This window comes from Anopheles bellator, chromosome 2 (assembly GCF_943735745.2).
Source record: "Anopheles bellator chromosome 2, idAnoBellAS_SP24_06.2, whole genome shotgun sequence".
NCBI classification, from domain to species: domain Eukaryota; kingdom Metazoa; phylum Arthropoda; class Insecta; order Diptera; family Culicidae; genus Anopheles; species Anopheles bellator.
In genome coordinates, this window is record NC_071286.1 from 20190103 (window position 1) to 20202603 (window position 12501).

The 12501-nt window shown below is 48.9% G+C and overlaps 1 protein-coding gene across 1 annotated transcript in view; it reads right to left on the reverse strand.

Moving 5' to 3' along the window:
- The window catches only part of LOC131207161 (nephrin-like), a 70251-nt gene that overhangs the window by 25492 nt on the left and 32258 nt on the right, over nucleotides 1-12501 (reverse strand). The window contains exons 2-3 of the mRNA XM_058199772.1: nucleotides 10182-10323; nucleotides 2937-3083 (exon numbers count right to left, since the gene is read on the reverse strand). Coding sequence (XP_058055755.1) covers nucleotides 2937-3083; nucleotides 10182-10323 — 289 coding nt within the window. The remainder of the gene's footprint in view (nucleotides 1-2936; nucleotides 3084-10181; nucleotides 10324-12501) is intronic.

Below are 12501 nucleotides of genomic sequence, written 5' to 3' on the forward strand. Positions count from 1 at the left end.
CTGGCGCCTGGCGCTGCGGGCAAACCGTGCGCCCCGACCAAATTCCAATCATTCTTTCGGTGAAATCATTGCGCGTCCGGAAGCTTACCACCTTCGGGCTCGACTGGCGTCCGAATGCGTAAACTCATAAAATCTTATGAAACGCCACCATATTTGTATTTCGCACCCTGCGAGTCGACCGAGTCCTGGGTCGGTGAAAAGTGTGCGAAACTCAGCCCAGGGCCAGCTCTCCCCCAGCGAGAAAGTACTGAGGGTGTCATGCCAATAATGGTGCAACATATCTTTTCACCTTTAGCGCTTTATGTGTCGGGAGGGCACCGAGCACCGGTGGCCATGACCGCCTCCCGGTGGGGTTTTATCCTGCACCATTACGCGCTATTGCCACACCACACGCCCCACCACCGCCAAGGTAGTTGGTATCAATTCCTACCGACTTCCCTGCCATCCGCGAAAGGGTTGGTGGCAAAAGGTAACCGCAACTACCGGCAGCGGCGGCCTGTAGTTTACTGTTATGGGCGTACATGGAGGACGCCCGGGCAATTTCTGCAGAACCTGTGGTGCCCCCCGGCTGCTGAAGCACAGAAAAAAACGAAAAGGTCAAAATGGCAAAGTGGCGATTGAATTCCTACCCGTCTTCCGGCCTTTCCCGTGGTTTCGTTGGAAAACCGAGGTTTCTGCGGAGAGGCGTTCGAGCATAAGAAGCGGCAGGAGCATTGGAAAAAACGGGCAAAAACCTACAAACAAACAAAACTCCGTTACTCGGCGCCCGCTGGCGATTGTATCGGTCGGTCCAGGGAGGCAACTTTTGATTTCGCTTTCTCCATTTGCCAGGTTTTAGTGTCGGAAAATTGTCTCGCACCCGGAAAACTTCCGCCCACTGCGTCGATGGGAATGGGCGCCCACTATCGGTGCGCATTGGCCCCGGGTCGGAAGCTTCTTCCCATCCACCGTTGATTGGATCGTCGAAATGTGAAAGTCGTGCGCGGCCAGAAGTGTCCGGCCGAAAATGCTGCGTTGCAGTAAAAAAACGGCATCGGCCTGCTGGGATCGGCTGGGATCGCTTCTTCGATCGGGATCGATCCGAAATGGTGGTACTTTCGGTGGTAATTTTGCTTGGCCCAATTCTCTCGGCCCGTCGCCCCCGACTACTTCCTGCTCTAATCGGCAGCATAAGTTAATCTGCACCTTACACTGTGTAACACGGCAAATGGCCGCCGGAATTGCGTTTAAGAGTTTGCCCAAAATAACGAAACACACAAAAAAAACGAGAAAAACAAGAGATAAATGTTAAGTAAACGATTGCACGTCGGAGGAATCGGTTCCGGTTGGATGGTGGAAAACTTTTGCGATTATCCGGAAAATAACCCAGACTGGCACTTTGGACTGGTCAGTGGTGGACCGGACAGTGGGACCGAAGTTATGCCGCCCCGTGTGTCTCCGGGGAGTGAAATAAATTTAAACCACCGTAAATACGTCCAAATAAAGTTTTCCTATTTCGATGAAAACTTTGGGCCCGATCGCCGAGTGCCAGTGTATACGGCTTTTGGTGCTACGATTTGGGGATTTTAATTACAGCTTCCCTGGTGATGGACTTGGCCGGAACAGCAGAGACAGCTCCGAAGGAGTTTTCGCGCTGATTGCGAATCCACCTTAAAACTGTTTCAATTTTATTTTACGTCGGTCAGCGAGTAGTTGAGCCGGTAAGTCGTTTTGCAGTTGAATTGAACTGTGATTTTCATGTGAAATCTGTGAGACGATTGTGATCTTAACAGCCGATTCTAAGCTATCCTTCCGATGGTATTTTGGTCAAAATGAGATAAAACATTTTAAAATGAGCAAAAAGGGAAACCGAAGATTTTGTTTAAATGCCACTTGTGTGACATATGTTTTACAGAATGTATCAGATTCCATCAATTCATTTGGTTTATGTAGTCTACGAGATCTATCAATTAAAACTTTCACTTCAATCATAAACAAAACATTGTCTCATTTCGTCATTCCAAGATTTCCTATACGTAAATGTCTGAAGCAACCGATGATTTAAAAGGCTCACAATTCAGTCTATTAAAATTACATCCCTAAGCAATCAGCAACAATCGCAGTACATGACGACATTTTGGATGGTAGATATTCTGCAAAACCCGAGTTTCGGCGGAGAAGATTTACGTTGCCTTTTGAAGTATTAGTCCTAATAAAGAGCAACTTGAAAAAAATCAAATCCGAAGTTCAACATATTAGAAAAATTGCCTTAATGTTGAGGAACTTCCTCAGTTGAGCGCATCAATACATAGGCGAAAAATGGCTATTAAAACTTTTACCAACTTTTGATTTACCAACGGTCTGTTTTTTCCGCCCGTTCCAGGGACACGTTCGGTCTGAGGTTCGGCTTCTTTACCGTCAAAAGAGAACAAGATTTCTAAAGCACCATTGAAGACATTTCAAACTTTCGATTCGCGTAACAATGGCGAAGGTCACCACGTCCCCAGGCAGTGCATTTTCCGCATTTCCGGTGCCCCAATGCCATCGATTCGCATTTGATTGATCTTATGGCTTATTTTATGGGTTCGCTCGCCAAATTCCTTTCTGATTGCAAAACCGGACGGGTGCCCCAACGGATGGGAACGAATGATGGAGAGATAAAATGGCCGCACCGGCAGCTCCGACAGAAGATGATTCGCCAAATGAAACTAGTCCGATGAAACTGTGACCGATCCGATGACGATAGTGCCGCTGCCCATTCTCAACGCAGCTCACGTCCGGGCCGTACATTTTGTCAGCCGTGAGCCGTGAGCGGTTTTATGGGCACTTTTTGCGACCTGCGCCAGGTGAGCTGAAGGCCACACCAGCCACATTGGTATGTAGCCAATCCCCACTCCCGGTCGGTCTAGCTAGCCTCGAGGTGGCTAAGTTTCGCAACATCTCCTGCTGCCGCTTACCTGTACAGTCCGGCATCCTCCTGCTTGACGCCCTTTATCCGCAGGGCCGGGGGGCTGGTGTCGTAGTAGAAGTACGCCTTCGACTTGAGGACGGCCTCGTCCGACCAGTGGATCGCCTGCTGCAGGCTTTTACCCCGTGCGTCGAAGCTGGAAGAAAACAAAAACAGGAAAACAGATAAAATAGGATGAATACCTTGCGACGTTCCGGAAGAAAGGGGCAAGACGAGTGCCGGTTTTGTTCTGGTAGTGGCGGCTGCTGACAAGTCGAGGCGCCAAGGATGCCAACGGAACGGAAATAAGCTGTCGAGACGCGCGAACCAACGCGAGCCGTCAGGATGCCACCGGGTCCCTGGACGGAGAACTCGGTTTCAATAAAACCCAAGTGTTGATCACTTGCGTAAACACGGCGAATGGATAGCGGAGAGTGGAATTCTCCAAGCGTTGCTCGGCTCCAACGGTTGCTAGGTAATGTACAGAAAGTGACATTTGGCAACCTGTGTCGTCACCGCCAGCTGCAATCGTGTGCGAGCTAGTCCGAGCAAGTGTCGAAGACGCTCGACGCTGCAAAGGGAAGTCGATATCGGTCCATTAGATACAAGTTGATGAGTTCCACACTGAACGTCGACCGGACCAAGAGCCGATAAGATTTCCAGCGCGGAAATAGAAGATCTCGGACCGAGATTTCGAGGTAAGTGGTCCGACCGTTGGTCGGCCTCTAACGCCATAAATACACGGCTACAGCTTTGGCGTCTCCATCCCATATCCAATTTGGTTGCCCATTTTTGGGCCATTGTTTGCCGTCCGGGAGGTCCGGATAGATTCCGGAATTATGGGCTAGGCAATAGAAATTATCTTTCCACAGCCTTGCACCCCGACCCTTTGGGGCCACCAAAGCCATTGCGTATCACAAAGCTTATCGCCCGCAGGCTCGCTATCGGTGGCCAGGTCGCTGCACACTAGCCAGACCCAGCACGGTATCTAGTCCGGAAGGGCTCCCACTTAAAGAGTGCGTGCCCCCTGTATAAAATTGATAGTACCGAACGGATTTAGAGGCTAATTTATGGTAGGGACCTCACCGGTGTAAGCAAACTGTGTAAGTGAATAAAAAAGGTTAAGTGCGGCATTGGATAACGGTGGGTTGTGACACTCAAATTGAGGGCCTTCCTTTCGGGGCTCTAATGGCACGCTGGGTACCGGGCCCGTTCATTTCTTTACGACTTTCCCACGTATCGGTAGCATCGGCTTTCCGACGATGGACTACTATGATTGACTATCAATTTTACCGCTGCTCCATTCGTAAACTACTTATTGATTTATTTTCAGTAATATGCCATTACGCGGACCCTGAAGTTCTTGGGGGCCACTCGAGCACGCGGAGATTGTTACAACGTTGCCCATTTGCTTCCTCCAAACCATTGCGCTACGTAGCTGGCACGTCTCTTTAACTACATGTTTATGTCGCCTCTCAAGCCAGCAAAAGTACCTCCGTGGCCGGGGTGGCCTGAACCGGGTGGAGGGCGGTGTTTATGCTCAAAGGCACGCCGCCTCGGCCGTGGCGTATTGTTTGCGCTGCATGCGTGTGTGCCACGGCGGACCCCGCCGGTGGTGTGATCGATTGATGGAGAGGAGAAGTTTACAAATAACAATCACCCGGTAGCATAAACATAGGGCGAACGCGACATTACGACTGTGGCTCCCCTCCGACAACGGCTGGCCCCGTTCCGGATGTAAACGCGCTCCGGCAACAACAACAGCGCGTGGAAAGTGAAACAAGCTGCTCCGTGCGCGCACGGTATTTTAGGGAGCACGGAGAAAATTCAGCACTCGTCAGTAGCAGCGGCAGCAGTCACGGTGTTTAATGAAGCCATTAATTCCGGTAACCTCACTGGCAACGATATTAATTTGAGTGATCGAACGACTGAGCCCCGGAGGTGCCGGGGAATGCGATGAGCGCACCGGGAGTAAATAAACGGCTTTTGATGTTTGATGATGGCGAAGGCAAATAAAATTATCTTCTCATACGATCAAGATTTGCGTGCTTTGCGCACGCGCGCTCGCGTTCGCGATACGTTGTCGTCCCGGAAACCGGAGTCAGTTGAGCCGGTGACGGCAGTAAACACTCATCGGTTCAATGTAATATGCGAAAAGTGTGTAACATTATCTGATTTTACAGTCAGTCGCCCAGAGCGAAGGAGCTCGATTTTATTATGCTCATTTTGAGCATTGCAGTAAAGCAATGCAATCGGTTTGTTATGCATATTACGATCCGGAGACTAAACAGATGAAATGAAGAAAATTCAAATTGTTTTCTTGGATATTAAAGGAAATCCTCTTTTTATAGCGAATAAACCATGACGCAAATGTTTTTTCAAGTCCATTTCAAGATCTCTTCGAAAATGGGTACCCTAAACTTGATTTATCACTATTTTGTGACAGTGCGAATCAAGCAAATACGACGAAAGGTTCAATATGCATACTGCATTTCTAGCTTTGTGTTTGAGTCCTTAAGAACACAAAATATTCTTCCCTAATATTCTTTGAGAATTTAAATATAGTAACATGTTCATCGCTAATCTTGCTTCTTGGAAAAAACCTAGCTTGACCTGTACGAGAAGCGGGAACACACTGTAACCAGGAAGTCTCTACCGGAACGGAAAGAATTTGATTTGGCCAGAAAAAAAATTTCATCTAATGGATTTAGATGGGATCACCACAAGAAGGTGTAGGAAATAAACAACTCCGTCAGGTTCTGAGGCAAACCTGGGAGTTAAACAATTTCCCTGCGCCCCTCCCGCAAGGTGGCACAAACATTCGGGGCATCAATAATGAAACAACATCGAGGGTTTGGGGCCGGGCGAGATCGATCAATGTTTTGCTTCCGCCACACTCGATGCCCGTAGGAGTGTCCGAAAAAGCGGCAAAGATTGAATTAAATATGATGGTTTACCCATTCACCCGGGGCCCGGGACACTTCACTCCCGGGTGACATCACACCTGGCCCATTCAAACCACCACAGCGAGACAGAGATACACAGACACCGTGAGAGCGAGAGCGAGAAAGAGCGAAAGGGTACCAATAAAAACCTCGACATCCCGAAAAAAAGAAGTCGAGTGGATTCGGTAATCCGATTAAAACAGATGTCATGCACTGCAGCGGAACAAACGAGCACAATGTGTATGTGTGTGAGGGAAGGAAACGGCTCCCGATTGTTTTGTGGGTCCAATGTTTGCAGCTTCACATTTTTCCACGGTCCACCGCCAACGGATGAACACAACATTTTTGTCGATGCGATCAATCGATCGACCGTCGGTTATGCTGCGCGCCTTTGCCGGATGCGGGCGTTGCCACGGATGATGTGTATTTCGTTTTATTCCATTTCGGTTTGCCCACAAACTCCCGGAGGTAATCCCCTCGGTGGCTGGAAATTCCGTTGGGAATTAAATTCCACAGAAGAAGTGTTTGCTGAGCGAACGGGGAGCTCCGCTCACTGCCAAGGGTCCACAGGAACCCTTTTGCTTCGTGGCAAACCACAGACGATTCTGATGACTAAACGGGGGAGAAGCTGGAACTCTTACGTTTGGCTGCCCTTTTCTAAACGCCATTTAGCTTTGAGTTTGAAGTTTGAGACGCCAGGATAGTCACGAAACGTTGGGCTACTCGAGGTTGCTCTAGAAAAGGAGTCGGATTAAATTTGACACTGTATTCAATGTGCTGCCCTCATTATCGGAACATGAAAATTGTATGATGTTTTATAGTTTTGGCTTATATCATTTGCGCCAGGATGGCCGATCTCGTTTCTTTCACATTTAAACGTCATAGAAAAACACCGTTCAAAAATTGAACGAATACTTCATGTATGGTCATTAGATTTACAGGTAATATGAGTTTCGGCCTATCCTTTTACTGTTGTTTATGACTAGACTAATTTGTGTGCATGACTTAACTTCCTCCTTGGCATCGATCTTCGATTCCTGGACATGTTGAGCAATTGAGCGAAGTTATCAAAACAAATGTAGCTCAAAGGATTTCAACGGGTTCTCACGTTTCTCAGTGGAAGTACCTATGTTTGAATGCTAAGCTATGCTTTTAAGAATTTAGCTTTTGATTTTTAAATCAAATGTGCTGTTGAAAAGGAGTCATGTACGCGATGGGTTGAAAATCGAGTCTTGATTCTTTATCGGACAAAATATAAAACAGATTTGTTAGTTCGTTTGTGTATCTATTTATGTAATTGTAAACAGGGCCAACGGGCTGTGTAGCATAATTGAAAACAAGAATAACGTAGAACAAATAAAACAACTAATCGCAGCTGATGAGACTAAAGCGAAATCCGGTTGAGAAACTGATATGCGACTGAAACAGTGACTATGGAGGCATCAAAAGTCAATTGATTGATCGATAATGAATCGGCAGACAAATACAAAGAAAGACAGGACATTTTAAAACTATCTAAATAAATAAATAATTTAAATTGTTGTCAGTAAAATCAAAATCAAGATGTCTTCTTCAATCAATCAAGATGATGTCTACTTAGGAGTCTATTTATCATATTTTTTTTCGTTAACATGACTGTTCAAGTGAAATAAAGAATAGTTTCAAACGTAAATGATGCAAAATGCTTAGGTTGAATTTAGACAACTTGCAGGCAATGTTGTCACCAATCCACCGAAATCATTTTGGAAGTCTTTAATATCCTTAATATAAAATGGGTACCTATGAGCCGATCGCCAAAAGAACCTGGTTGAGGCCCACAATAATCGTTCTTATCGCACCTCGATGGTTGATTGCGCGCCCGGCAAACCACAGGATTATTGACAGGAGTCGCTCAGGGCCGATCCGGAATCACACTCCGCGCGACAAACTCATATTCCGCGGCCCGTACATTTATCTGTCCCATCGTATTTGTAGAGTTAACGACCACAGCCGGAAGGTACAGAGGCGAGGCCTGATATGATAAATGGAATCGAACGATCAAAAACCGCTATATTCGACGGGCACGATATTTGCTTGGCAAACACACGGCGACAGCGGAGGCTCATTGGGGCAACAGTTTGGTGGCCGTTGGCTGTGTGTTTGATGTGGGATTTTTTATCATCCACCCTCTGCGCCTGGACATTCCTGGTAGGGTGCACGGCAGGGTGTCAGAGGCCAATTCGTCTTCGGGTTGTGAATAAATATGACTCTTCAATATGACTTTTCCAGCTCCACGTCAACAGTCGTCCGTAAGTCCGTAAGCCCGCGCAGATAGCAGAGCGCTTCACTCGTCTTTTTCTTTCGGATTCAATCCAAAAAACACCCACACGCACTCCGTCCGCTGGTTGGCTACCATAAAACGGTAGTCATGGGAGGTTTGAATGCGAACATCATTAGCATTTCATGTGTCACTCGCGCCTCGTCATTTTACAGCCGATCGTCGTCGAGATTAGGAAGGCGAAACGGACGTCCAGCTCGTGTATCTGATCGCTGATTTATGGTCATTTTAAATGCTGACCAAGTTCGGCCGAGTTTCTGGAACGTTCCGTTCGGGGGAAGAATGGCAACTTTAATGAGGTTATTTTTGTGCGCGATCATCGAGCGACGCTCCAAATCCATCGTCTCCCATCGGGCTATCGAGATCGGGTGCCACTCAGTGGCCAATGCTCATTGCGTTTAAACGCTTTTGGCATACGGCAACCGCCGGCACTTGAAGTGGAATAAATTTTGTATCGATGATAAAGTAGGCATGGCCAGCTCGGTGAGGCCGCTCGCCGCTCCAGTTGGCCTCTGATGGGTGAGTGAATTATTCAAAATCAACATCGATCTTCGTATTGACAAAATGTCAACAAGCGGAAGACACGCATGTGCCGTCGGTGGCCAGCTCGGTGCGCGCAACCCAAGTCCGTCGAGAATTCGTCGAATTTATTTGATTACGATAACGACCCGGGCACGAAGGTGCGTCCAAGGTTCCGGCGTCCACTCCGGCCGGGGTGTCCTGATACACTTTGTGTACCACAACCACAATCTCGAAGCCTGCGCTTCACGAGAGACAAGCAATGCGTGTTTGTGCTTGCCTCGTCCGCTGCCCGAGGTCCCAAGCTCCCGAGCGCTGGCATTAGCATTCCGATGTTTATCGCCAGTGATTGCTCTTTCGGGACGCCGGAACTCTCGGCGAACCTCCGAACCGGGCGGGTCGAAGTGTCCTGGGCAACAGAGGACACGCGAAAGCACGGTGCCGACGTCGAAGAAAAACAAATAAAGCCCCACAAGCCCACACCGAGTGAAGGTCGCAACCGAGCGGAGCTCCTTAGGTTGGATCTGTCGGCCCGGCCGGCCGCCGGTTTACTTCTAATTTTTTGTCCCTTTTGGCCCTGCTGAACTTCATATCATTGGTTTAATTTATTTACATTGCTCTCGAAAACTGTCACCAGCCCTGTCAGCCGACGTTCCGTTTGTTTGACATCTGCTGCTTGTCCCGAGCTACCCCCAGGGAGACAGAGAGAGAGAGAGAGAGAGAAAGAGGGAAAGATCACTCAGAAGTGTACACCTCGAGCTGGAGAGCGGCCCGTGCGGTTTGGCAATCCCGCAGCCGGAGGTAATCGCGATGGGAAGTTGTTAAGAACCCGGCCGATGTTTGAGTTACAGGTCGGACGGACGGACGGACAGCAGTTTATGCAATCAAGGATTTTTGCTTCCTTTTAACTACGCACGCAGTACGGCCGCTCTCTAACCATCATCTCCGTCAGTTATTTGCACGCGTTTGTTGTTTGCCAAACGGCCCATGGAGGCCCAAGTACTTCTTCACATTCGCAGCGAGGCGGAGATCTGCTTAAGTAGCAGCAGCAGCATTCGCTCTCGATTTGAAGCACCAGGGAAGGCGGAAAAATTAATCCGGAATCAAAACTAGCGGGGCGGAGGTAGACCTGCGCCACGGTACATACTTCAGAAAGAAAGGCTTCCATACACACTCAGGCTTTTAATCACATAATGGCTAGTTTATTTCGTCTCGCTGGGCTCCAATGGCCGACTTACTGTACCCAACCGGTGCGGTACACCGGTACACGTTGCGTAAAGGGGCGATTTACTGTCCGAATCGTACGTTATTGCTGGTTCGTTGGGTTCGCCCTATTGTTTCGGGCTAATTGAGTCAGATGCAGAACCATTTCCAGTTCATTTGCCGACTGGCACTTTCACCTCCACGGGACGGGGTGTGTGCTGATGCACTTTCGAGGCGAAGGACTCCAGAAGGGGTCAGGGGTGCTACTTACGAGTAAATTGGCTTAGTGTTGCCCTCCTTGTACCAGATGACCAAGTAGACCTTGTCCGTCAGCATGGTCATGCTCGTTGGCAGCAGATCGCAGGGCAGCGAGACGTCCAGACCGACCGCCGTCTGTACCTCTATTAGTGGACCTGTGGAAAGCGCGGACAGAAAGAAAATGGAAACGAGTGTGAAAGAACGAACGAAAAATATGACAATTTTGGGTTAATTTGGCGTGATGATGGAGTTCGGACCAGTGACTTCTCTGGGCATTCCTTATGCACCATTTGCTGGGATTAGGAGATGGCGTGCCGTTTTGTGGGCAGTGGATATGGATTTGGGTTGGAGACACCATTTTTCGGTACGGACGTGGAACACGAAGCGTTCCCAATAATGGAGGAAATTATGAAGAACTTTTTCATAGAATAAATCATTATGGAGAAACAATTCTTCTGGGAATTACAAGGTGTCGATAGAGAAAACACCAAATACTCGGCTTTCTATAAGCCGTCCGACCGAATCCAAGGGTTATTCCTTCAGAACGCACCACCACTTCGGAGTTCGGAGAGTGATGAGATAAGTCCTAGCAAGACGTGGGACATAAAATAGAGCAAATGTCAACCGTTCTTGACACCTCCGTTGTATCTGGTTTTGAGGTTTAGACCCAAGTAGCCCCGCGTGCACGCGCTCACCATCCGACCGACCGAAAAGCTGTCAATTCCGTTGCGGTTGCGGACGTCTTCCGAACGCCGGGCCGGGCTCGGAAGGCGTCAGATTTATAATCCCTGACAAATCCGTGGTGAGGCGGCGAGGCGGCTTGACGGCGGCCCGGTTGTATCACTTTCCATTTCCGAGCATCAATCTTACGGGCGTGGGGCCGTTTATTTCTTTTTGGCTGCCGGCCGCCGACTTCGAGTGACGTTTGCCCGACCGAACCAATCTCGGTCGGTCGCGCGAGTGTGTGGTGGCGTAAACGGCGGCGGCGGATGCTGTGCTCTGCTGACACACTTTCTCGGTCTCGGGGATGAGCATTCTTTTCGGGTTCCCTATCTACCCAGAGCGTCGAGCTGTCATGCATGGAAACGAGTGGACGAAGCGCTAAAGCGCAGCCCGCCTTAAGTTGACTCGAGAACTTCGCGCTGAGCCATGTAAATACCGTGTCTCAGATTTTGCCCGAGCCCCGAGCCCCGTGACACTGGAGAAAGATGGCCGACAGTATGCTGCATGTCAGTCGAAAAATGGGTACCAGCTGGTTGCGGTGGTGGTTTACAGCCCCGGCTGATGATGATATCTTGGCCATGTATCCTCCTATCATTAACGACTCCCAGCCGTTGCTGTGTGCCATTTTTCCGCGGAAACCGTAACGCCTGCCTCTTGAGTACCTTTATGCATCCCGTGCGCTTCTGTGTTCTTTTGCTGGTAAATCTTTTCTGGCGCCGGCAAGATGGCTGTCGGAGCGAAGATTGCGGGCCGCCTAAGTAGTAGCGCGCTGTAAGTAATACACCTTTAATCTTCCTAAGATGTCATTCAATCTCGACGTGCCAAACGGGATTTCACACAGTGACTAATTGTCGTCTTCGGGGAAAAATGGTTCGTGCCAAAGCTCACGCTGACACACAGGGTAGGATTAACAGTTCCCGGGATTCGCAGGAAGTGTCCAAAATACATTGCACGTTCTGCTGTTCACAACGGTAGGAGCTACATTGGACCACCAGCACAAGAGCTATAATGATCCGAAGCTTGAGACTTCGAGAAGATGGAGCCAGAGTAACAGAAACGGTTCAATTTCCTGTCAATAAACCTTATAAAGACCGAACGCTACTTCTTGACACCGGGGATCTGGGCTATCTCGACCAGCTTCAATGCGCGCTCGGTGAGGATCATCCGCGGACAGTATCAGAGTAAGTTGTCAGCGATTTGTTAGCCCGTTGCGAAGTGTCGGGACTCTTGCCACCAACTTTGTAACGTGCCGGGATGCACTTTTCTTACGTCAATTTCCGATGGTCCCCATATTCTTCTTGCCTTGTCCTCCAGGAGCCGTGGCCATCACTTTCTTCTCCGTCTGGGCTGGGCTGCGGTGGTGTAATAATAAACGATTCCGAAACAGTATTTGGCATGTCAATAGCGCACCCTCGACCGACCGACAGCGAGCGAGTGGTTTTTGTCCGAATGCTTTTACGAGTTTTCTGTCACCACGCGGTGATGAAAAGTTTCAAATTTCTTAAAACTAGACTCTCGGATGTCCCCGAAGAGCTCCGGGTTTGTGGCCCGGGGAGCCGGCTGCTTTATGATGCTTTCAACTTCTTCGCGATCGTCGCTCGCGTGAATAG